General features: G+C 42.5%; 3 protein-coding genes across 4 annotated transcripts in view; 1 reads left to right on the forward strand and 2 right to left on the reverse strand.

Annotated features, from left to right (window-relative positions):
* Positions 1 to 18: 18 nt before the first annotated feature.
* Positions 19 to 6,455, reverse strand: LOC131140052 (cellular communication network factor 6-like). 2 transcript variants are annotated; one of them, XM_058090125.1, is made up of 6 exons: positions 6,237 to 6,455; positions 5,364 to 5,446; positions 3,002 to 3,281; positions 1,758 to 1,982; positions 603 to 796; positions 19 to 528 (listed from the first exon to the last, which is right to left on the reverse strand). In XM_058090125.1, exons 2-6 carry the CDS (start codon positions 5,409 to 5,411, stop codon positions 247 to 249), a joined length of 1,029 nt encoding a protein of 342 aa, XP_057946108.1. In that variant the 5' UTR covers positions 5,412 to 5,446; positions 6,237 to 6,455; the 3' UTR covers positions 19 to 246. The 2 variants fall into 2 exon arrangements, with proteins under 2 accessions (XP_057946108.1, XP_057946107.1); XM_058090124.1 differs by having other exon boundaries at positions 20 to 528; positions 5,364 to 5,571.
* Positions 6,456 to 6,863: 408 nt separating this feature from the next.
* Positions 6,864 to 25,705, forward strand: part of LOC131140220 (G2/M phase-specific E3 ubiquitin-protein ligase-like) — a 30,052-nt gene continuing 11,210 nt past the window's right edge. The window contains exons 1-2 of the mRNA XM_058090447.1: positions 6,864 to 6,948; positions 20,818 to 20,879. The gene's annotated coding sequence lies outside the window, so the exon portion shown is untranslated. The remainder of the gene's footprint in view (positions 6,949 to 20,817; positions 20,880 to 25,705) is intronic.
* On the reverse strand, positions 8,058 to 24,166 carry LOC131140223 (actin-histidine N-methyltransferase-like). The gene is made up of 13 exons (XM_058090450.1): positions 24,077 to 24,166; positions 20,491 to 20,608; positions 19,327 to 19,419; positions 18,186 to 18,334; positions 18,006 to 18,078; positions 16,309 to 16,565; positions 15,848 to 15,906; positions 14,425 to 14,539; positions 13,107 to 13,181; positions 10,972 to 11,138; positions 9,464 to 9,549; positions 8,539 to 8,696; positions 8,058 to 8,461 (listed from the first exon to the last, which is right to left on the reverse strand). Exons 2-13 carry the CDS (start codon positions 20,585 to 20,587, stop codon positions 8,147 to 8,149), a joined length of 1,644 nt encoding a protein of 547 aa, XP_057946433.1. The 5' UTR covers positions 20,588 to 20,608; positions 24,077 to 24,166; the 3' UTR covers positions 8,058 to 8,146.

The following is a 25,705-nucleotide window of genomic DNA, read 5'->3' on the forward strand; positions in this document are numbered from 1 at the left end:
TTATCAGAGCTTTTATTGTAGAAAATGGGAACCAAAGCACTGAAAAAGTTTGTATATTTTTCTGTTTTTAATAAAACAATAATAAATAATTGTCTGTACTGTAGCAATAATTCCACTGTGGAATAAGAATGTTTAAAATAAATCCTTTAAAGGCCCAAATTATGATTATTATTATTAATATTGTGACCAAAACTGCAAAACCTGAAGACCGGGTCCGTGCTTTGGGTCTGTTTTTCCTCGTAGGAATCATATCAAACGCAAGTCTGAAAACATGTCACCCGAGTAACCACACGTCTTCTGACAAACACAGGAAGTTATCCACTGCATCTTCCACTCTGTCGTTGCTCCTCCTGGGCATCGGAAGTTGACCTTGATCATTCGTGACTTGTTGGGGGAACAGCAACGCTTATCCATACAGGTGCCGCAGTACATGGGCTTGAACCTCTTGGTACTTGAACAACCCGAAAGTATCAACTTTTCCCCTTTTTTTGCCTGGAATTGACGTTGGCATGTTTTTCCTTTCGGCACCTGCGTGTGACAATCCACAGTCATTTTATTTCCATCCACAGAATTCCCATTCTTTGGATGGTTTGTGTAACCACCTTAATGTTGTTCATCACGTTCTTCTTACACGGGCGCAGCAAACACAGACGCGTGTCTTTTGTCATCTCACATTTGCCGTTATCGTTGCTGACGCGCACGGAAACTCCCAGGCCGCAGGACTTGGAACAGGGGCTCCACGTGGTCGTTTGGATCAGACAGTTCTTTTTCCAGGCCAAGTGAGGATCCCTGTAAGCTTCAGTAGTAATTACACGGGATAGTGTCAATAGCAACCTTGGGGGGGGGGGGGGGGGTCCTGTAATACTTATATATAGATATAGATATATATATATAGATATATAGATATGCTAATGTTAAGTGATTAACCCTTCAAAATGAATACCATCACATTGGTTCTGCCATGTTTTCATCTAAATAATGTGTAACGTGGGCGGCACGGTGGTCGAGTGGTTGGCACGCAGACCTCACAGCTAGAAGACCAGGGTTCAATTCCACCCTCGGCCATCTCTGTGTGGAGTTTGCATGTTCTCCCCGTGCATGCGTGGGTTTTCTCCGGGTACTCCGGTTTCCTCCCACATTCCAAAAACATGCTAGGTTAATTAGCCACTCCAAATTGTCCATAGGTATGAATGTGAGTGTGAATGGTTGTTTGTCTATATGTGTCCTGTGATTGGCTGGCCACCAGTCCGGGGTGTACCCCGCCTCTCGCCCCAAGAAGACAGCTGGTGACGACCCTCGTGAGGATAAGCGGTAGAAAATGAATGAACATGATTCCAACAGTAAAATATGGTGGTGGTAGTGTGATGGTCTGGGACTGTTTTGCTGCATCAGGACCTGGAAGACTCACTGTGATAAATGGAACCATGAATTATTGTTAAACTGTTCACAAATATGGGCTGCACAGTGGATGAGTGATCTTCCTGTGCATACGTGGGTTTTCTCCGGGTACTCCGGTTTCCTCCCACATTCCAAAAACATGCTAGGTTAATTAGCCACTCCAAATTGTCCATAGGTATGAATGTGAGTGTGAATGGTTGTTTGTCTATATGTGCCCTGTGATTGGCTGGCCACCAGTCCGGGGTGTACCCCGCCTCTCGCCCCAAAAAGACAGCTGGGATAGGCTCCAGCACCCCCCCCCCTGCGACCCTCGTAAAATGAATGAATGAATGAATGAATAATGTGTAAGGTGTGGTTACCTGACATGTACATTGTATCCTGCGCATGTTTTTTGGAACTCTTGCTTCCAGGCAGGTTTCCCATGAGCGGAGCGGGTCCCAAAAGACCTGCAGGCTTCTGAAAGAACGCCGGAGTACACCCGATGACGCCTGCGATGCACGTGCACTTGTAAAGGGGACTAGGCCGGAAAGCCTCCCCGTTCTCGTAGTGGGCTCCGTTAAGGTCACATCCAACTGCCATGAAGTCTGAAACAAAGGAAACATCTCAAGGTATTTATTCATTTATTTATCAAATCAAATCAACTTTATTATAAGCGGACGGGGGGGCAAATGTAGCCACTTTAAAACTGGTGTAATAACTGTATATAGTTAATAGTTCATAACTGTTAATAGTTATCCTCCCTATCCGTGTGGAAGTGGTAAGTTTTTGGCTATTTAAGTTGAAAGGAAATAACTCGAAGGCTACCGTTTAGGTCGCTAGCGCTCCAGTTTGCGAGTTAGCATGTGTCTCAAGACCCTGCGGTTGCGCAATATGTTGTAAATAAAAAGAGTATAAATGTGACTATAGTCGTGTTTTGTCATGTCTACAGGGCTCTAATAATGCTTTGTTCATTTTAATATGAAAAAAATCATTTGTCTACCCACCAACTATATGTGCTTTCTTAAGTTTTTATTATTATTATTATTATATTTATTTATTACTGATTGATTGATTTTCTTTATTCTTGATTTGTTTATTTATTTATCATCTTATTTTGTGCAGAAAAATACAAATTAATGTTAATGTTTTATCAGAGCTTTTATTGTAGAAAATGGGAACCAAAGCACTGAAAAAGTTTGTATATTTTTCTGTTTTTAATAAAACAATAATAAATAATTTTCTGTACTGTAGCAATAATTCCACTGTGGAATAAGAATGTTTAAAATAAATCATTTAAATGTGGTCCCACCCTCTGGTCCTCGTCTGCACACGTGTGGCTGAGTTCTGTAATAATTAGAGATATAAAATACTTTTTTTGGGAAGACCAGAGATGAGGGTATTACAGTAATCTAAACGACAGAATATTCTTTACATAAATGATGCTTTAAGAACAAACCATAAAACCTTGTTAGAGTTTTTTGTTTTTTAAGTGTCTTACAGTAACGTCTCAAAACCGTGTGGTTCTTTGCGGTGAGTCGGCACCCATTTCCTAAATTATGGGAGCACCGAGATGCCCGGCTTCAAGTGCACAGGAAGTACATATATGATAGAAAATAACACTCACAGGCACAGACTCCGATTTGGAATCTTGGTCGGTCAGCGGAAAAGTCACAGTACATTCCCTTGTGCGGATCACAGACGTCCCTCTCGTTGCAGACGTCTCCGATTTGCTTGGCACAGCTCTTACAGCAGCCACACCCGTCCAGCACGGAACTCACCCCTGGTGTACACCGGGGCGTTTCGCCGCATTTGCAGGGCCAGCGACAGAACTGCTGCCTCTCCGCCGTAGTGCGCTCACCACCACGGGACGGATGCTGGCCATTGATCAGAACCCGGATAAGACACTGAAGACGGAGACAAAATAATAACAAAATGGCTTTAGTGGAGTCAACTTCATTGGAATCGCTCATAAACAGTTCAACTTTCATAATAGACAGCAATTGCAATCGCGTCCTCCTGTGGTTAGCGTGCAGACCCCACATCTAGGAGACCCGAGTTCAATCCCACCCTCGGCCATCTCTGTGTGGAGTTTTCTACGGTTTCCTCCCACATTCCAAAAACATGCTAGGTTAATTAGCCACTCCAAATTGTCCATAGGTATGAATGTGAGTGTGAATGGTTGTTTGTCTATATGTGCCCTGTGATTGGCTGGCCACCAGTCCAGGGTGTACCCCGCCTCTTGCCCGAAGACAGCTGGTGACGACCCTCGTGAGGATAAGCGGTAGAAAATGAATGAACATTATTCCAACAGTAAAATATGGTGGTGGTAGTGTGATGGTCTGGGACTGTTTTGCTGCATCAGGACCTGGAAGACTCACTGTGATAAATGGAACCATGAATTATTGTTCAACTGTTCACAAATATGGGCTGCACGGTGGATGAGTGATCTCCCCGTGCATGCGTGGGTTTTCTCCGGGTACTCCGGTTTCCTCCCACATTCCAAAAACATGCTAGGTTAATTAGCCACTCCAAATTTGTCCATAGGTATGAATGTGAGTGTGAATGGTTGTTTGTCTATATGTGCCCTGTGATTGGCTGGCCACCAGTCCAGGGTGTACCCCGCCTCTCGCCCAAATAGAAGACAGCTGGGATAGGCTCCAGCATACCCGAAACCTTAGTGAGGATAAGCGGTAGAAAATGAATGAAATGAATGTTTACAAACGGCGCTGAGTGATTAGCATGCAGGCCTCACAGCTAGAACACCCGAGTTCAATTCCACTCTCTGTGTGGAGTTTGCATGTTCTCCCCGTGCACGCATGGGTTTTCTCCGGTTGCCTCCCACATTCCAAAAACATGCTAGGTTAATTAACGACTCCAAATTGTCCATAGGTATGAATGTGAGTGTGAATGGTTGTTTGTCTATATGTGCCCTGTGATTGGCTGGCCACCAGTCCAGGGTGTACCCCGCCTCTCGCCCCAAAGACAGCTGGGATAGGCTCCAGCACCCCCGCGACCGTCGTGAGGATAAGCGGTAGAAAATGAATGAAAGTCGCTACGGAGTATAAGTCGCCAAAAATGGATAATTAGGTAGAAAAAAAACATACATAAGTCAAAACATTTCTTTTCATAGCTTATTTGAAGCCAAACAAAGTGAATATGCTTGTTTTTACCAGAACATGAACCAAATGCTGGTATCCGCCACTCCCGTTTTCTATTTCACGATGCATGTATTTCTAGTCTCCTCACATTATTAACTGAAATCCTACATGAAAAGCAGGTTTGCACGCCTCTGCTGTGCCCCTCCAGCCGCATCCGCTGCCTTCGGAACCTCAAAAGAAGCCGACTCCCTTTTCTGTAGCCTCGGCATCCCGGAAAGGAGACAAAATGCCAGCACCTCTGCTAAAATCAGCGTGCGCAACACGCGTTTCAAACGCTCGTTCGTGTTCAAGAAGCGGTTACACACGTCATCCGTAGTCGGACACAACCAAAGTTCCTCCTGCACAAAAAAAGTGCTACATAGTGTCTGGGTGCTCCAAAATCCATAGTAAAGGGGTACTTATCCACTGATTTTGCCCACTGCGGGTCGGGACCGGGGCTTTATAACCGCTGCCTGATGGGGGCTGGCGCTGATCGGCGGAGAGGGTATGCGTTTTAAAGTAAGTATCATCCAATATCGATACTTTTTCCACTGATACCGATCGGAGCACCCTTAGTTCTTACACTCGGGACAAGTTCTGATATTGTAAAAAAAAAAAAAAAAATCACCGTATGTCAAGCATGTGAGGCCTGTCTCCTAAATTGTTTGTTGTAAATACAAGAACTCTAATCTTTTTGAAAAGCGGGGAATCATCATCAGTGTTATATCGAATTAAAAAAACAGTCATTAAAGAATAGAGGTCAAATAATAATAAAAGGGTCAACTTTATCACGAGTAAACACAAACAAATTAAGCCACATTGCTTTTAATAAAATAAAATGCTTCTTACCTGCTGAGTCAGGATGAACAGGAGCAGACGGCGGCGAAGAGATAGCATTTCTTAAGCAAGTTAGCTTCAACTTTGCGTCGGCACTGAAGAAGGGCGAAGCAATTGACAGACGCTATAAAGTAGAGGAGTGGTGCGCAAGGTTTAAGGTGGGAAGAAGCGGACAAAGCATCCCTCTGTCCGCTGTCCCAAGCACGCTTCTCTGCCTTCCCTGTCCAGAGGAGAAATATTCATGTTTGGAACTGCTGGAATGCTCCAAGCCCTGCCTGCTTGTTTACTCTCCAAACCTCACTCCCGTATAGGTAAGTACTCTAAAACTCGCAGTCTCACACTCAGCTGTGAATGCTAGCTACACACGCACAATAGTTAAATATATTTAAGGGGGGCAGCACAATTCTTCAAAATATAAAATCTACATGGACGGTCTTGCTATCAAAGTATAGGGAGCGGGAGTAAAAAAATAATTTGACCACCCTCCCTTGTTTTTCAGTTTATTTATCTATTTTAAAGAGTTTATTTTAAGATTTATATAGCAATATTTTTTTTTCCATATACCCAATAACCCGCACAGAAAGCTTTATTATTAAGGTCTTGAACCTGGGCAATAGTGAACACTTATTATATTTTATCCACAGCTCATATTAGCTTGGCGTTATGCCCATATAAGGAAGTCCGACTCCAAGTGACATTACATCAAATAAGTGTTGCTAAAACTCTCTCAAACAAAGCGTTCAGAGCCATACCGAACCTCTTTCAGGTCTCACTTTGTTTAACAACATAATATAACATTCTAACAACATTTATAGGTCGGAAAAGTGGAGAGAAAAAAAAGCACAACAGGTCCCATTTCAAGCTAGGCTAACATTTTCACGTTACCGTTTTGTTGTATGAAATTCTGACAAGCTGGTCTCTTGACTCTTTCGGGGCTGGTGCTTTGTTTTTCTAAAGTCAGTTAGTTATAGTTTTTTTTTTGTTGTGTTCAATAAACTCAAGTTACTGAGTTTTTGTCCAAAAAAAGCGAATATATATTCGTCCTACACTTCGCCGGCTACATTAGCAAACCAGACACAACCTAGCAAGCCCCAGATATTAATTGATACAACTATGCGCATGCGCACGATGCGAGCGCATGGGCTCATTCACCCGGATGCATTGACCGGTGAAAGCTAGATTCATCGCGATGCGTTTGCGGGTATCTGTAAAATCCGACGCATGCGCCGTTTTATTAATGTTCAACTTCGCCCCATATGCTATCCCCCAGGTGCCGTGAATGCACCATCATTATTTGTTGTATTGAATACGGACGGAAGCCGTGAGGCACATACAACTACTAGTAAAACAGCATGGACGTGTTTGTAGCAAGCAGCAGCGAGAAAGTTTATATATTTAACCCCCCCCCGCAACGTTTAAATGGTATGTTTGAAAACATTACGGATTCTCAAAGTACGACGGAAAGCTCGACAAAACGTCAGTCATTTCAGAAAACTGACCCCCCCCTTAATAAGGGGACACCACAACACGGACAAGTCTACCGCCGCCTCCCCGTCTAGTTCCTCGTCGGACACCGGAGGGACATCAAGCTAATCAGGTCAGTGGATCTTCCGCTGCTTTTCCAAATTGTCCAGGCTATTTGCTATTTGTCCATCCCTGTAACAAGTGCCCCCCCCCCCCCCCCCCCATGTGAAAGTTGTTTTTGAAAAGTTGTTGCTGTTTTAAGATGACAAAAAGAATGATGAAGAAGTGGTGCATAGTAAAATAGCCAAACTTGGAATCGTCCTCAGTGCTGAGATTCCCACCCCTACTGTTTATGTAGCTTTTCTTTGTCCTGGTAAAGTCTGTTCTCTTCCTGGTGAGTTTGGGTATTTAGCCTCCATCTTGTTCGAAAAACTCATTTATTCATTCAGAAGAGAATAAAATGTATTGAATGCGATTTGCAGCTAGCAAAAAGAACAAAAACACTCCTCTTTCCCCTGTGGAAGCACCTTCCAGGTCACCCCCCCCCCCCTTCAGGATGCAGTAGTGGCACTGCAGGTGCATCCCTTGTGACATTTTAATGTGATTTTAAAATGATAGGAATCGTTTGAAAAGTACATTTACAATACAGATCAATGGACAAATTCATTCATTCATTTTCGTAGTTGGTTAGTTACACCCTGGACTGGTGGCCAGCCAATCACAGGGCACATATAGACAAACAACCATTCACACTCACATTCATACCTATGGACAATTTGGAGTGGCTAATTAACCTAGCATGTTTTTGGAATGTGGGAGGAAACCGGAGTACCCGGAGAAAACCCACACAGATGGCCGAGGGTGGAATTGAACTCGGGTTTCCTAGCTGCGAGGCCTGCATGTGAACCCCTCGTCCACCGTGCAGCCCATATTTATTATATGTATTATTATTTAGATCCATCCATCCATTTTTTATGCTGTTTATCCTCTCTAGGGTTGTGGTTACGCTGGAGCCTATCCCAGCTGTCTTTGGATGGTAGGCAGGGATACACCCAATCTCCAGCCAATCACAGGGCACATATAGACAAACAACCATTCACACTCACATTCATACCTATGGACAATTTGGAGTGGCTAATTAACCTAGCATGTTTTTGGAATGTGGGAGGAAACCGGAGTACCCGGAGAAAACCCACGCATGCACGGGGAGAACATGTAAACTCCACACAGAGATGATAATAATAAATATTTACACCTTTAATAGGAAATAGAAACATTTTAGAATCCAATGAAATGATATCTATAGATACAGGAGATGTAAATGTATTCTGTTACTGCGCCGGAGCTTGAATAGCCTCCAGCATAATCTGACCTCCATTCAGAGGATCGCTGTGGTTCTCCTGCTCAAACGTCTCCACCTGATGCAGCATAACTGGAAGCTTTGCGTCAACGTGAGTATTAGTAATGTCGCCGTTGTCACAGCAAGGCAAAGGTTTGCCGTCGGCCATTTTTTTGACCAAGTCCTCCAGTTTGGCTTGTCCGTTGATGAGCGATTTCAGCAGGATCTGCTTTTCCGCAAGGCGGAGCTGGATCGCCGTACGAGCGTGAGGCGTTAGACCAGTTTGCTGCAGCATGACCGCGTCCTCCTGAAAGAGACCATTTGTGAGGGATCAAAATAATAACCTTTTTGCAAATATATAATTTTTTAGGAAAAACGGTTCACCTCGGCGGTAGTTTTATAACTCCTGAGCAGCAGCGTGACTCTGGCTTCCAGAAAAGTCCACAATTTGATTTCATTGTCCCAGCTAACTGGGTGTTCACTATTGCCCAGGTTCAAGACCTTATTGACGGACTCTCCAACGAGGTAGTCTTTTAGTTCCTCTGTGAGAAAACAAAACCATACAAATGACCAGCAATTGTTAGCCTCAATGTTTTGATGTTGGGATAGTTTGAGAAACAAAAATGAGGATCCAATTGGCTGTTCGTCACACGAGACACGGGACTGATCCGGGAATGATTACTGGTATCGAGTGCGGCTCCATAACCAATCAGATGGCATTTTTGGGGGGGAACAGTTTTCATCTCCTTCAATGCCACAAAATACCAGGAGAGCAACAAACAAGGGACATTGAAAGGTGGAAGAAAGTTTTATTCTCTGATGAGAAAAAAAATGTAAACTTGACTGTCCTGATAGCTTCCACCGTTATTAGCATGACGGGGAGATGTCTTACGGGGCGCTATCATGATCTCATTGTGCTTTTTCAGTTAATAGAACTTGTGCAGGGGTGTCAAAACAGCAGTTGTCAAACATTTGGGCATGGACGGCATGGGAAGTTTACAAAAACGGACATCGCTTCCAGACAGCGTGAAACCATCCTCAACACGCGGAGCAACATTCCCAGTAGCCTCCTGGAAACGCTGGCATTACGCATCCCGAAACCAATTTCTGAGGTGATTAACAAGAATTACGCAACTATAACCATAACCGAATCCTTCGCTGAGCATTTGATTTTTTTAGTTTAGTTTTTTTTTCTGGAGCTGAAATTTCCAACTTCTTTAACCCCTTCTGTTCCGGATGCCGTCTGATCGGAATAACCACATTGAATCCACATTTTTTACACGGATGTCGTTTGTGTGTCGAACCTTACCCTCCGTCATGCAGAAGACTCTTAGAAAAGCTAGTAACTGGGGCGAAACGGGGAATTCTTTGGCGTGCAGAGCAAAGACGTGAGATCTATAACAAAGAGGAAAAAGACAAAAGGAAAACACGGATTTAATGCCACATATATAAATGCTTTTTTTTTCCCCCCCAAGAGGATAAAGGATAAGCGTTAGCCAGTTAAATTTTCATACGGACAAACTGGCAACTGCTTTGTACATCCATTACATGATAGAAATTATACTGCATTTTCTGGACTATAAATCGCTCCGGAGTATAAGACACACAAGGCCAAAAATTCATAATTAGGTAGAAAAAAACATACATAAGTCGCACTGGAGTATAAGTGGCATTTTTTGCGGGTAATTTATTTTCCAAACTACTTGACCAAAACAAACATTACGTCATCTTGGAAGGCAAGTTCTAACATTTAATAAAAGAAAAGAAAAACATACATAAGTTGCAGTGGAGTATAAGTCGCAAAAGGCCAAAAATGCATTATTAGGTAGAAAAAAAACATACATAAGTCGCACTGAAGTATAAGTGTCATTTTTTGCGGGTAATTTATTTTCCAAACTACTTGACCAAAACAGACATTACGTCATCTTGGAAGGCAAGTTCTAACATGAATAAAAGAATATAGAACAGGCTGAATAGGTGTAAGATATGCTAACACAATGCTTATTCAGCTACACTAAAAATAAACATGAACACAAAAGGTGTCCATGGTGTTTATGTAACATAAACACTTTTTTCATTTATAAGTCGCTCTGGAGTATAAGTTGCAGGAACAGCCAACCTATGAAAAAAAGTGCCACTTATAGTCGGGAAAATACGGTATATTCCGGTGACACCCACACTGTTTTATATGTGCACCCAGTAAGGAAATAAACAAAAAACACAGCAACCATATTAGACATAAATGAGATACCAGACGGCATATTTCCTGTTGTTGTCTTATCAGTGTAATGTAATGGTGGCTTTAAATTGCTTTACACGCGTATTAGCCTGCATACTACACATAATAAGAGTAAATAAGACATGCAACGTGTTCCCCTGAACACCACAGTGGGCAGGAAGTGACATCGGAGGTTCAGAGTTGAATTTTAGCCCCAACAGTAGCCGGTGTTATTACGGTAATGGTAATGGTTTAATTTCATTTGAACATGCATCAGATTACAATTGAGTGCATCCCATAATCAGTTCCCAGTTCCACATGTCCAAAAGGAGTAGGAAGAAGCAAAGCTTATTAAATCCTACCCCTCCATCTGGTACTTTTACAATCACTAACTGTTACATTTGTTCACTTCCTGACGCCAAAGCCAATTATTCATTCATTCATGTTTTGGGGCTGTTTTATGGAGTCAGTGGCTGAAACTCGGTCATATCCTGTATCTGTCATTAGAAATGTTCTTGTATGTAGACAATTCCGATGCAGGTTCCCAATGGGAATGATCTATAAGATCTCTATAAGAGGTGAAGAGAAGTTCCACGTACACTGGTAGACCAGCACGGGCCAGCACCTCTGCCTTCATGGCGTAGAGTCGCTCGCTTTTACTGATGCCCAGCTTGATCTTCACCCGGTCGTGGACGTTGTCGTGGAAGAAGAAGCCATTATGGACCACAAATTCGGCATTGGATCTTGTGCCGTAAAAGATGTAAATCTACACAGACACAGACAACACCGGCATCAGACTTGATCATCTGGATCCAAGTGAACAACTTTCATTTTCATTTTCAAAAGGTGGATACTTTAGATGCTGTCCGATTCCATATCTGTCCACGTTTACTGGATCAAATATTGTGGGGGGGGCGGCATGGCGGACGAGTGGTTAGCGCGCAGACCTCACAGCTAGGAGACCAGGGTTCAATTCCACCCTCGGCCATCTCTGTGTGGAGTTTGCATGTTCCCCCCGTCCGGCTACTCCGGTTTCCTCCCACATTCCAAAAACATGCTAGGTTAATTAGCCACTCCAAATTGTCCATAGGTATGAATGTGAGTGTGAATGGTTGTTTGTCTATATGTGTCCTGTGATTGGCTGGCCACCAGTCCAGGGTGTACCCCGCCTCTCGCCCCAAGACAGCTGGTGACGACCCTCGTGAGGATAAGCGGTAGAAAATGAATGAACATTATTCCAACAGTAAAATATGGTGGTGGTAGTGTGATGGTCTGGGACTGTTTTGCTGCATCAGGACCTGGAAGACTCACTGTGATAAATGGAACCATGAATTATTGTTAAACTGTTCACAAATATGGGCTGCACGGTGGGCGAGTGTTCTCCCCGTGCATGCGTGGGTTTTCTCTGGGTACTCCGGTTTCCTCCCACATTCCAAAAACATGCTAGGTTAATTAGCCACTCCAAATTGTCCATAGGTATGAATGTGAGTGTGAATGGTTGTTTGTCTATATGTGCCCTGTGATTGGCTGGCCACCAGTCCAGGGTGTACCCCGCCTCTTGCCCGAAGACAGCTGGTGACGACCGTTGTGAGGATAAGCGGTAGAAAATGAACATTATTCCAACAGTAAAATATGGTGGTGGTAGTGTGATGGTCTGATAAATGGAACCATGAATTATTGTTAAACTGTTCACAAATATGGGCTGCACGGTGGACGAGTGTTCTCCCCGTGCATGCGTGGGTTTTCTCCGGGTACTCCGGTTTCCTCCCACATTCCAAAAACATGCTAGGTTAATTAGCCACTCCAAATTGTCCATAGGTATGAATGTGAGTGTGAATGGTTGTTTGTCTATATGTGCCCTGTGATTGGCTGGCCACCAGTCCAGGGTGTACCCCGCCTCTTGCCCGAAGACAGCTGGTGACGACCGTTGTGAGGATAAGCGGTAGAAAATGAACATTATTCCAACAGTAAAATATGGTGGTGGTAGTGTGATGGTCTGATAAATGGAACCATGAATTATTGTTAAACTGTTCACAAATATGGGCTGCACGGTGGACGAGTGTTCTCCCCGTGCATGCGTGGGTTTTCTCCGGGTACTCCGGTTTCCTCCCACATTCCAAAAACATGCTAGGTTAATTAGCCACTCCAAATTGTCCATAGGTATGAATGTGAGTGTGAATGGTTGTTTGTCTATATGTGCCCTGGGATTGGCTGGCCACCAGTCCAGGGTGTACACCGCCTCTCGCCCCAAGACAGCTGGGATAGGCTCCAGCACCCCCGCGACCCTCGTGAGGAAAAGCGGTAGAAAATGAATGAATTAATGAATATTGTGGGGGGGGGGGATATATCCAATATCCAATCCGATCCATAAATGCTGGATTTAAAGTTGCATGACGCCATATTTAAAAAAAAACAAAAACAGAATGTGCAAAGTGTGTGAAGGGCGCAGCAGCATTGGACATTTCATCACCACGTGTTTTAAAAGCATGCGAGGCGACGTAGTAGTTTAACAGGCTTTGCTAGAGTTTGTGTGTCACGTTGAATGTCAACCCATGGAGGGAAAGGTGACTGAAAGGAGCCATTTCTTTGCAGACTGGTCACAGACCAGTTACCTTACACCTTACTGTACTTTGGCTTATGAAAACCAGCAGTGAAAGCAAAGGGGTTGACTTCATACAATGTTGCGTAAAAATGTGTATTATTTCCATATAAAGCATGCGTTCGATGCCTGTACCTGCTCGTTCTCCTTGTAATCTTGCAGTGCCACACATTCACAGCGGTCGTCCTCCAAGTTGTAACCTGTGGTGATCTGCAAATGATGACACACAAATACATTTACATTGGATCTGAAACTGAATCCATTTCTCCGATAAGAATTAATGGAGGTCAAATTAATCTATTCCAGGCACCCAAAAAGGTTAGTACACTTAACACTTTTTATACACAAATATACGTTTACATGCAGAAAACTATTAGAAGTGCATATTCAGTGAATGTAGGCTCCTTGCTGGAGCCTATCCCAGCGGCCTTCGGGCGAGAGGTGGGGTTCACCCTGGACTGGTGGCCAGCCAATCACAGGGCACATATAGACAAACAACCATTCACACTCACATTCATACCTATGGACAATTTGGAGTGGCTAATTAACCTAGCATGTTTTTGGAATGTGGGAGGAAACGGGGAATGACAAGGAGAACATGCAAACTCCACACAGAGATGGCTGAGTGTGGAATTGAACTCGGATCTCCTAGCTATGAGGCATGCATGCTAACCACTCGTCCACCGTGCAGCCTTAAATGTTACTTATACTTAAATATTCATTCATACATTTTCTACCGCTTTTCCTCACAAGGGTCGCGGGGGTGCTGGAGCCTATCCCAGCAGTCTTCAGGCGACAGGCGGTTACACCCTGGACTGGTGGCCAGCCAATCACAGGGCACATATAGACAAACAACCATTCACACTCACATTCATACCTATGGACAATTTGGAGTGGCTAATTAACCTAGCATGTTTTTGGAATGTGGGAGGAAACCGGAGTACCCGGAGAAAACCCACGCATGCACGGGGAGAACATGCAAACTCCACACAGAGATGGCCGAGGGTGGAATTGAACTCGGGTCTCCTAGCTGTGAGGCCTGCGTGCTAACCACTTGTCCACCGTGCAGCTTTAAATATTACTTCATTCATTCATTTTCTACCGCTTTTCCTCACAAGGGTCGCGGGGGTGCTGGAGCCTATCCCAGCAGTCTTCGGGCGAAAGGCGGGCTACACCCTGGACTGGTGGCCAGCCAATCCCAGGGCACATATAGACAAACAACCATTCACACTCACATTCACACATGCACGGGGAGAACATGCAAACTGTCCTAGCCGTGAGGCCTGCACGCTAACCACTCGTCCGCCTCTCGATCGAAGACAGCTGGGATAGGCTCCAGCTCCTTTCTTCCCATCACATTGACAGGGTGGCTAACCGCTAACTATGAACTAAATCATCGCCATCCCATCACTCATAGCAGCAAAAAGTATTACCAGGGCTGAGATACACCTACCAGTCCATTGATGTGGTTGCACATGTCCCAAAGAGGAATGAGGGCCTGTGTGATTCGGCTGCCGTCCTCAGTAGGGATCTGGTTCTGACGGGTCATGACAGAAGACACCGCCCACCTGCAAATCAATCCCCGTTATCGTTCATATGCTGCATTCGGTGCTTGTGACGTTTACTGTATTAAAACACCTTCTCATACCCGAACTGTAACTATAAAAGCAATCTTCACTCGCTAAATGTACTGCAAAAAAGGTCAGTAAGGATAATTCATAATGCCGCCTACAGAGAACATACTAACTCCTTATTTCTAAAATGACAAATACTTCAACTTGCTGATATAGTTCATCTTCAAACAGCTAAAATAATAATGCATAAGGCTAAAAATAACCAATTAGCTAAAAATGTCATCCAATACTTCTCTACAAGAGAGGAGAAATATGATGAAAATAAAATAAAAATAAAATAAAACATACAAAAATAAAAATAATATAATAAAAAAATGTATAATAGTTTTTATAATAATAATAAAAATAATAATATAAAATATCAAAATAATAATGAAAATTTAAAAAAAACTAAAAAACCTTGAACTAGCAGGAAAGCAGGAAGTGAACAAATGTAACAGTTACTGATTGTAAAAGTACCAGATGGAGGGGTAGGATTTAATAAGCTTTGCTTCTTCCTACTCCTTTTGGACATGTGGAACTGGGAACTGATTATGGGATGCATTCAATTGTAATCTGATGCATGTTCAAATGAAATTAAACCATTAAAAAAATTAATTTAAAAAACAAAATTTTTAATGTGAATTTTTTTATTAAATAAAAAAAATAAATTAAAATTTAATTTTATTTTTTATTAAATAAAAAAATTAAATTAAAATTTAATTTAATTAAAACTTAAAAAAAACTTAAATTATATTAGAAAGGCAGGAAGTGAACAAATGATGCATGTTCAAATGAAATTAAACCATTACCATGACCATGTTTTTTTTTTTACGACATACACCTTGAAGGTCAGTGAAGGGTCCTTCTTGCCTAGCTTTGTGGCCAAAACCAGAGAGGGGTGGTGACCAACGCTCTAGGAGGTCACCCAAAATCTGACATTGAACTACTCATCGTTATTACGTTCTTCTGCTCCAAATTCCCACTTGAAAACTCCTTTATGAACTCCTTATGTGCTTATGTGTCTCCCTTATTGCTCTTTATTGTCTTTCTGCAAGTCTTCCATCACTTTTGACGCCTCCTTCTGTGCTTTTTGTTTTGTTTTGTTTTGTTTTTTTCTAGCCACGTAAGACATGGATTATCCTTACAATGCATTCTGTTGCATAACAATAGCTTTGAAGTTCACATGTCCAGACAGGTTTTCTGACAATTTCTATTGTTTGTTGTTGTTTGTCTGCTACTGTTGCTAAAATCCAAACTGACCTGTAGTCATCGAACGTGAAGCTGTCTTTCAGGGGGAGAACACTGGCAGCAGGATGAGTCTGTGAATGATGGAGGGGGGGGGGATAGTTAGGTGCTTGTAACACGGATAACTTTGATGTCAAAGAAAGATCTACGGTCCAACAAATCGGGTAGTGCAGATGGCGGGCGTGCGTACGAGCGTCGGTACTTCCTGCTGTACGTCACAGGGCTTCTCCACGAGGAGATGGTAGACTTGTGTCTAAGATAACAATCTCTTGAATCTAAGGAGGCTCCAAGCAACCACCAAATTACAAACGGGAGCGAGTCCTCGAGCTTTCTCGGTACGCAGAGGACTGTGTTCTCGTAGCTCGCAAGTTCTAACCCGTTCAAAGTGCTGCGGTGAGCGCATACAGCAGAACGGGCGTGTGTGTAAATACAGACGTGGCATGCCGGTGGAGGAATGACGTTGCATTTTCCCTTACCTGTAAAAGTCTGTAGAAGTAGGCGTACTGGCGCGCCGTGTTTTTGAACTGACTGAGGACATCCTGAATGGCCTGCGTGCCCAGAAGCAGGTGCACCTCGTCCTGCTGGTAGTACAGCGGAGTACTGTAATCCTGAGGAAGACTGCGAATGTACGGCTGCCACGGCGACGCAGAATTGGCCCGCTCGCAAAGCAGGTGGAGGGCCAGGGAAACGTTTCCCATCGCTTTTAGGATCCGATCCTGGCGAAGCAGAGGTCCTGGGAGACAGACGTTTCAGGATTCAAAATGATCTACTGCTTGTGAGCATTAACAAATATTATATTCATTTTTATATTTAGAATAATATAATAATTCTATATTAATATATTATATATATTTAAATAATATAACTATTAATAATATATGTTATATATATAAATAATAGAATATATATAGGGTCGCGGGGGTGCTGGAGCCTATCCCAGCTGTCTTTGGGCGAGAGGCGGGGACAAACAACCATTCACACTCACAATATATTAACATATTTATATTTGTAATTTTTAATATTATACGATATCATTCATTCATTTTCTACCGCTTTTCCTCACAAGAGTTGCGGGGGTGCTGGAGCCTATCCCAGCTGTCTTCGGGCGAGAGGCGGGACAAACAACCATTCACACTCACAATATATTAACATATTTATATTTGTAATTTTTAATATTATACGATATCATTCATTCATTTTCTACCGCTTTTCCTCACGAGAGTTGCGGGGGTGCTGGAGCCTATCCCAGCTGTCTTGGGGCGAGAGGCGGGACAAACAACCATTCACACTCACAATATATTAACATATTTGTATTTATATTTTTTTAATATACAATATCATTCATTCATTCATTTTCTACCGCTTTTCCTCACGAGGGTTGCAGGGGGTGCTGGAGCCTATCCCAGCTGTCTTCGGGCAAGAGGCGGGGTACACCCTGGACTGGTGGCCAGCCAATCACAGGGCACATATAGACAAACAACCATTCACACTCACAATATATTAAAATATTTATATTTTTTATTTTTAATATTATACAATATATTAACAAATATTCTTATTTTATTCTCAAAAAATAGGCCATTTGGTTGAAACATGATGGTGGCGGCCAGTTGATATTTTACCGTTTAGTCGCAGGAGGGAGGCGAGCCAGCATAGCGTACGTCTGCGTCTTCCATGCAGCAGCATAAGCTAGTTTTTATTAGCATCAAAAATAGGTATTTTATGAGCGTTATTCGCTATTCCCTGGTGATCTCGGAACGTGACCACCATGAGTAATGGCATGCACGGTGGTCGAGTGGTTAGCACACACGCCTCACAGCTAGGAAACCCGAGTTCGATCCCAACCTCGGGTATCTCTGTGTGGAGTTTGCATGTTCTCCCCGTGCATGCGTGGGTTTTCTCCGGGTACTCCGGTTTCCTCCCACATTCCAAAAAAAACATGCTAGGTTAATTAGCCACTCCAAATTGTCCATAGGTATGAATGTGAGTGTGAATGGTTGTTTGTCTATATGTGCCCTGTGATTGGCTGGCCACCAGTCCAGGGTGTACAAGACAGCTGGGATAGGCTCCAGCACCCCCACGAGGATAAGCGGTAGAAAATGAATGAATGATTAACAGAAAACTGTTTCAAGTATTGAATCCCTAACAAATATTTTATACACAAATGACTTACCGAGAATAGAATTCTGTGCCGATTCCACCGTCATCAGCATCTTCCGAGGAATACACAGGAACAGTTCTTCTGCCTGCATACACAAAGCACATATAGAGATTACAGGTAAAACCAAACCCTTGACTTAAGTGATCCCAGTCACAACCATCAAAAATGTGTGAAGAGCATGGTTCTCCTCACCTTAATGTCTCTTGTGGCTTGGAGGCCATATCCCTCTTTTCCAAAGTTGGCAATTCTAAAACCATCACAAGAGACCCCGTTCTCCTTTGCCCAGGACACCAGATCCTGGAAATGGTTGTTTCTGGAACACTCAAACACTACTGACATACCTAGAAAAAAGTTGAAGGAGTTGAAAATGACTTTATTCATCATCCTTTCACAAACAGTCTCTACTGTATGCTGTATGACATGTGTGTATGTACACGATAGTTCTGAGCACTGATTTACTGATAGCGTGCATGCTACAGAAGGAGTGATTAGGCAAGACCATCTCTCACCATGGTGCGTAATGCACATAACTCAGGTATTTTATTTTTTAAATTTTGGCAAATATATGAAACATTACAGTGCATTTCTTACATTAATGAAAATATAACTTTCCATTATTTACATTTGTATTCAACTATCTGATCACAAGCTCAAAAGGAGTAGGCAGAAGCAAAAGCTTATAAATGCCTACCCCTTTTTGCAAGATATTATCGTGTTCATGCCAGTCTTGTTTTCTCCTGTTATTATTATCATTGTAATATTATTATTGTTATCATTATCAGTATTGTTATACTATTTTCCATTATTACCATTATTATTGTTATTATTATCACCATTATTATAATACCATTTTCATCATTATAGTTGAAACAATTTTTTGATTTTTTTAAAAAATTATTTAATTTTACAGACGGGCGGCACGGAGGTCTAGTGGTTAGCGCACAGACCTCACAGCTAGGAGACTAGGGTTCAATTCCACCCTCGGCCATCTCTGTGTGGGTTTTCTCCGGGTACTCCGGTTTCCTCCCACATTCCAAAAACATGCTAGGTTAATTAGCCACTCCAAATTGTCCATAGGTATGAATGTGAGTGTGAATGGTTGTTTGTCTATATGTGCCCTGATGTGATTGGCTGGCCACCAGTCCAGGGTGGACCCCGCCTCTCGCCCAAAGACAGCTGGGATAGGCTCCAGCAACCCCCGCGACCCTCGTGAGGAAAAGCGGTAGAAAATGAATGAATGAATGAACAATAATAATGATAATTATTACCTCTATATTTATGTATGATTAGCCTAGGTACCTCTACCAATTTATTGAGTTGACTCTAAAATTACCCTTCTGCTTCTTGCGGATCTTCTCCACTAAGCTTCTGATTTGGACATATTCCTCCCATTCTTCACTGGCAGACGGAGCTTCACCGCTGCACTCTGAAATAAAAATAGAAACACCGTTAAAGCACGGACTCCACATTACCCATTATGCTCATTTCCCTTTGCATTGAGTTGTGGACACCTATAGAGCAGCTGCACACAATAACCAGCAAAGAAAACTTTATAGATCTTACAGAATCTGCACCTACTCCTGCTGTATTTCATCTTCTGACTGCAATTATAGGTCCGAAAAATTGAAAAAGCATAATAGGTCCCCTTTAAGACAAAAAATATGAAACAAACACAAACTTGCTTATCAACGCCATTGGAGGTTCTTATGTTGTTGTTGTTGTCAAACCCCATTTAAAATGATGGACCAGGTATTGATGGGTTAAAAAGCTGAGTGGTTAGACCTCACAGCTAGGAGACCCGAGTTCAATCCCACCCTCTCTGTGTGGAGTTTGCATGTTCTTCCCGTGCATGCGTGGGTTTTCTCCGGGTACTCCGGTTTCCTCCCACATTCCAAAAACATGCTAGGTTAATTAGCCACTCCAAATTGTCCATAGGTATGAATGTGAGTGTGAATGGTTGTTTGTCTATGTGTGCCCTGTGATTGGCTGGCCACCAAGTCCAGGGTGTACCCCGCCTCTCGCCCCAAGACAGCCGGTGACGACCGTCGTGCGGATAAGCGGTAGAAAATAAATGAACATTATTCCAACAGTAAAATATGGTGGTGGTAGTGTGATGGTCTGGGACTGTTTTTCTGTATCAGGACCTGGAAGACTCACTGTGATGAATGGAAATATGAATTATTGTTAATATGCAAATATGGGCTGCACGGCGGTCGAGTGGTTAGCGCGCAGATCTCATAGCTAATTGTCCATAGGTATGAATGTGAGTGTGAATGGTTGTTTGTCTATATGTGCCCTGATGTGATTGGCTGGCCACCAAGTCCAGGGTGTACCCCGACTCTCGCCCGAAGAAGACAGCTGGGATAGGCTCCAGCACCCCAACCCCCCACCCCCACCCCCACCCCCACCCCACGACCCTCGTGAGGATAAGCGGTAGAAAATGAATGAATGAACTCTCAATGTGTCGTCATAGCAACTGAAACGTACAAAGCCTTACTTTGCAGCAGTTCAGAAACTAAGTTCATCATCTCTTTGGGAGAAGCCAAAGCACTCGCTCCAGACCCGGACTTCTTCGACCGACTCTTCTTTCCCATGGTCTTGGCTGGACTACAGGCCTGAAGGGGAAAATGCAGTGTTTAGTGTATTTGTACTGCCATGAAATATGTTCGATTGCATACAAAGGTGAATGATGACGCTATGCTAGCTCCGTAAGGCAGATCTTCTGTTGTTTTCTGTTATCTATGTATCTTCTTAAAAATGTCGCAAAATGCTGAATTTGGTGACACCCCAATTTTTTTTTGTCTCTGTGTCAATTGCATCACAGGTAGAACTCCCTGGATGTCGTTGAAGAAACACTGAAGATGGAGTTTCCTGGTTGTTTTGCAGGTCTGTACATTCATGTGGAGGAACACTTCCAAACATTTCAACCGGGGGCCGTCAGGCTCATACATAATTGTTTCAAAAAGTAAAATTTTGGATAGAATTCTTCTCTACTCCTAATTAAATCTTAGCGCTGTTTGTCCAAGTGACGTTCCAATGACTCCATCTGATTTCAGGTCAGTTACAGCTGATGTGGTTGGTTGGTTTGTTGTCTTAAAAACGCAGCAAAATCTCAATTTGTCCACAATCGGTAGCCATCTTGCCTCTGTGTTACTGCGGACGTCCTACAGCAGGGGTGCTCATTAAGTCGATCGCGATCTACCGGTCGATCGCGGAGGTGGTACTGGTCGATCGCGGCGTGACATTAAAAAAAATATCATTCTAGCATCAATGCCGTCACTTGATTGACATACAGGGCAGCCATTCAGATGACAACTGAATGTTGCCCTTCGGGCGACCAATCAAATCAAACAACGTCTCGAAGTGCAGCAGAACTTACGATGTCAGCCTATCATCCATCCCCATTACTTGATTGACATACAGGACAACCAGTCAGATGACAACTGAATTTTGACCTTTAGGTCACCGCTCATGCGTAAACAAAGATGCAAAGTGCTAAGCTAGTCGGCGAATTGCGCGATTTTAAGCCCTCGCTAAAGTTTATGGTCACTAAAATGAGTGAAGGAGCTGGACCAAGTAAAAAGGCAAAAACTGGACCAAGTAAAAAGGCAAAAAACATATCACTTCCATACGGATATGGAATATTATACGGATATTATGATACGGATATTATCCATGACTGATAAACATTTGGAAGTGTGCTTGAGGCTGGCTATCAGCAGCTACTGTCCGGACTATGCATCCCTGGCTGGTTCAATTCAGTGCAAGTCATCAAAGTAAACTCAGGTAATTACAAAAAATGTTAATAGTTAATTATGTGTGTTTTGCAATATTGGCTCATTTGGTTATGTAAGGTACATCAACATACATTGTACGTACAAATAATCCTCAATACATTTGAAAATAAATAGATGTTTTGCATTTTTGTAGTGGGTAGATCATTTTGACTCGGTCATTTTAAAAGTAGCTCGCATGCTGAAAAAGTGTGAGCACCCCTGTCCTACAGGCTCCAACTACTTCTTATTTAGTACTGAAACAAGTTTATTCCCTGAAGCGTGTAGTCACTGCACAACATGGTAAAGTGTAGCTAGAGGCGTACAGTTCTCCATGTGTTAGCTAATTTTAGAACGTTACACCACGGATTTACTATTCGAAATGTCAAAGTTCAGACCCGTGAATACTGCACGGTAGTACAATTACCATGCACGACTTAATAGAGGCAAGAAGAAAAACCATTTTGAGTATGAGAGTAAAGGCTTAATTAATGCTAGCATTAATGCTATACAGTCATCCCTTAAATTTAGAGTTTCTGGTAAATTTAAGTATATGTATAAGGCATCATAGTACCTTAGTAATTAGCGGAATGATTTACAATATAGCCAAGCTAATATACAACAACAGAAAGAACAGTCAAAATCATATATCTGAAGTATCAAAAGTATTGATAATTTTATTTGAGAATCAAAATATCAAAAGTATCAACTGATTCGCACGTCACCGAAATACACAGGTTGGCCGCACCGACGACGCAAAACGTTATACGAAGTGTGCGAGTGTGTCTTTCAACCTGAAAAAAAAACAAACGCATCCGTCGAGTATTATAACGTGACAAAGAACCGCGGTTTCTTGTGCCCGTACGACCCGATATGACCTCGGCTAAGATAGTTAGATAATAATACGAGCATCAAGGTGACTATAGGGGTGTTATTTCAAGTCCAGAGGGCTCTAATACTGTTAAACATTGTTTAAGAACGTATAAACAGATTTTCAGCTATGAAAATATTCCATTTAACTTGCCCCGGGCCATCGGTACATCGTTTTTGTCGAGCCCTGGGAAATTGAAGATGAAGAAGTCATCTACCTAACAAACAATACATACGAATGATAATATTACGCGCTAACGATGGATCTGCGCGATCGATCGATGGCGCTGCGCCTGAGATGGATCCATCGTTAGCGCACAAATCGATCGATTTCTGCGCTCACGATGGATATAACCGCCTTGCACTGGAGACCGATGCTTTGACACTGCGCTGACGATATAATGACAATCGTTGATCTGCTAATTGTATACAATGACAGGGTTAGGGTTAGGGTTAGGGTTAGGGGTTAGGGTTAGGGTTAGGGGTTAGGGTTAGGGTTAGGGTTAGGGGTTAGGGTTAGGGTTAGGGGTTAGGGTTAGGGTTAGGGTTAGGGTTAGGGGTTAGGGTTAGGGGTTAGGGTTCACACTCCCCCCTGACGAAAACGGTAACAAATCAAAGATTTGAAATTTGCCTGCATCGACTTCTTGTCGATTCTTCTAAGTAACAACGCTCAGCGCTGCCATCTGTTGGCATCTAAACAAACTACACACATCCATCCCGGGCGCAGTAATATACCATCGATCGTGAGCGCAGATATCGATCGATTTGTGCGCCAACGACGGATCCATCTCGGGCGCAGCGCTATCGATCGATCGCGCAGATCCATCGTTAGCATGTAACAATAATACTCCCGATATGGTATAAAAAAATGCATTTTTTGAGCCCGCAAGCTCACTGTCACATTTTTTTTTCCATCGAGTTTTTCAACATTACTACAGACAGGCTCTGACAAGCACAAAGATACCGTTAGAGACAGAAGTAAGAAGCAAAAAGGTACAAAAATTGACCAAATAGTCATTATTGTACACTTCCGGTTCCTGCGTTATATTTTTAAATCAACTCACTAAAGAACTAAACAAGAGGTATACTGTAGTGTCAGGCCGAGTATCCTCGTTTTGGGAAATAAAAATATATTAATAAGGGATTTTACCACCAGCATACGAGTCGCAAGAGTAACATAGCAGACGGTTTAATGACGGTAATAACGGTACATGAACGGTGCATTACTGTGGAGTATTAATGTCTGTCAAGTGAGCCGCTATTCGTCCAGACATGCTATGTATGGAAACAGGTTCTAGCTAGCGCTTCCTAGCTGCCGCCGAGTCTTATATAAAGCTTTTTAGTTTCTTCGGAGGGCAAAAACAACAACCAGATATTCAACACCGATGACGTTTAACTCCATTTGGGGACGATTAGCTTCATTTGTGGAACAAGCCTTACCTTTTTTTTTAAGTGACTGCAACTCCAATGTAGTTTGTCGTTCTGACGGCGTTCCGTCGATACTCGATCCGTACCGGATCTGCGCCTACGGACGTCACTTCCTACGCTGGACATATTTTTGTATCACGTGCTGTGATATTTATTTGTTTTTTTTTTTTTAATTAATGAACATAAATGATGACTATACATGCTTCATATTCAGATAGCAAATAAGGAAAAATAAATGATATTTGATATTTGAGTGTAAACAAAAGTAAGCCAAGTGAGCCATAGATGGATTTGTCTAACTTCCAGCTGTAGAGTTTTATTTATAGCCATTTAAACATCATTTGCAAGTAAATATTTTTTAATATATTTAGAACTTCTCTATTTGCACCATTGATATTTATATTTTTTAAACATCATATATCCATCCAGGGGCGTCACTAGGTTCTGAGGACAGGGGGGGCTTAGCCCCCTGGAGATGCACAGGATATGAATGAATGTAGTAAAATCCAAAAAATCAAAATATCAAAAAAAAAACAAATAAGGAACAAGAACCGGGATATAACTTATTATTATTATTACTATCATCATTATTCATTCATTCATTTTCTACCGCTTATCCTCACAAGGGTCGCGGGGGTGCTGGAGCCTATCCCAGCTGTCTTCTTGCGGCGAGAGGCGGGGTACACCCTGGACTGGTGGCCAGCCAATCCCAGGGCACATATAGACAAACAACCATTCACACTCACATTCATACCTATGGACAATTTGGAGTGGCTAATTAACCTAGCATGTTTTTGGAATGTGGGAGGAAACCGGAGTACCCGGAGAAAACCCACGCATGCACGGGGAGAACATGCAAACTCCACACAGAGATGGCCGAGGGTGGGATTGAACTCTGGTCTACGCGCTAACCACTCGACCGCCGTGCAGCCCTATTATCATTATTAGTCTTCTCATTATTACTACTAGTAGGCTAGTATTAGCCTGCTTATTTGCTTGCTTATTAGCCTGCTTTTGCCCTATTATATGAATTTTTTTTTGGAAAAAAAAAAAATCAATAAAAAATACAAAAAAAATCAATAAAATTATCAAATTATTTAGGAACATTATTAAGAACTCATCCTTGTGGGGATGCTGGATCCTATCCCATCTGAAATCAAGCGAGAGGCGGGGTACACCCTGGACTGGTGGCCAGCCAATCACAGGGCACATATAGACAAACAACCATTCACACTAACATTCATATCAACAATTTAGGTTCACCAATGAAACTAATTTGCATGTTTTGGGAAGAAAACCCACACACGCACAGGGAAACATATGCTGGGTTGCATTGTAGAGGGATTTTTACAGCTGGTGTGCATTGCAGGGTGATACAGATGTGGAGTTCTAATAATACCTCAGGCACTGCCACTTCCATATTAGTTATTATCATTCATAGTAGCGATGCCTTATCCTACAGGCCAGACATCTTCACCAAAGTTGACATTTCTAACGATATTTAATCTATATTTCAAAATAAAAATAGTCTTATTTCCAAAATTGATGTGCATTTACAGAAAATGCGATACCCATGCGTTGGTAGTTGGTTCTGAATGCTGTAATTTATGTTACATGTTACATGCTCATACGTGTTATATA

Source organism: Doryrhamphus excisus, chromosome 13 (assembly GCF_030265055.1).
Source record: "Doryrhamphus excisus isolate RoL2022-K1 chromosome 13, RoL_Dexc_1.0, whole genome shotgun sequence".
Lineage (NCBI taxonomy): Eukaryota > Metazoa > Chordata > Actinopteri > Syngnathiformes > Syngnathidae > Doryrhamphus > Doryrhamphus excisus.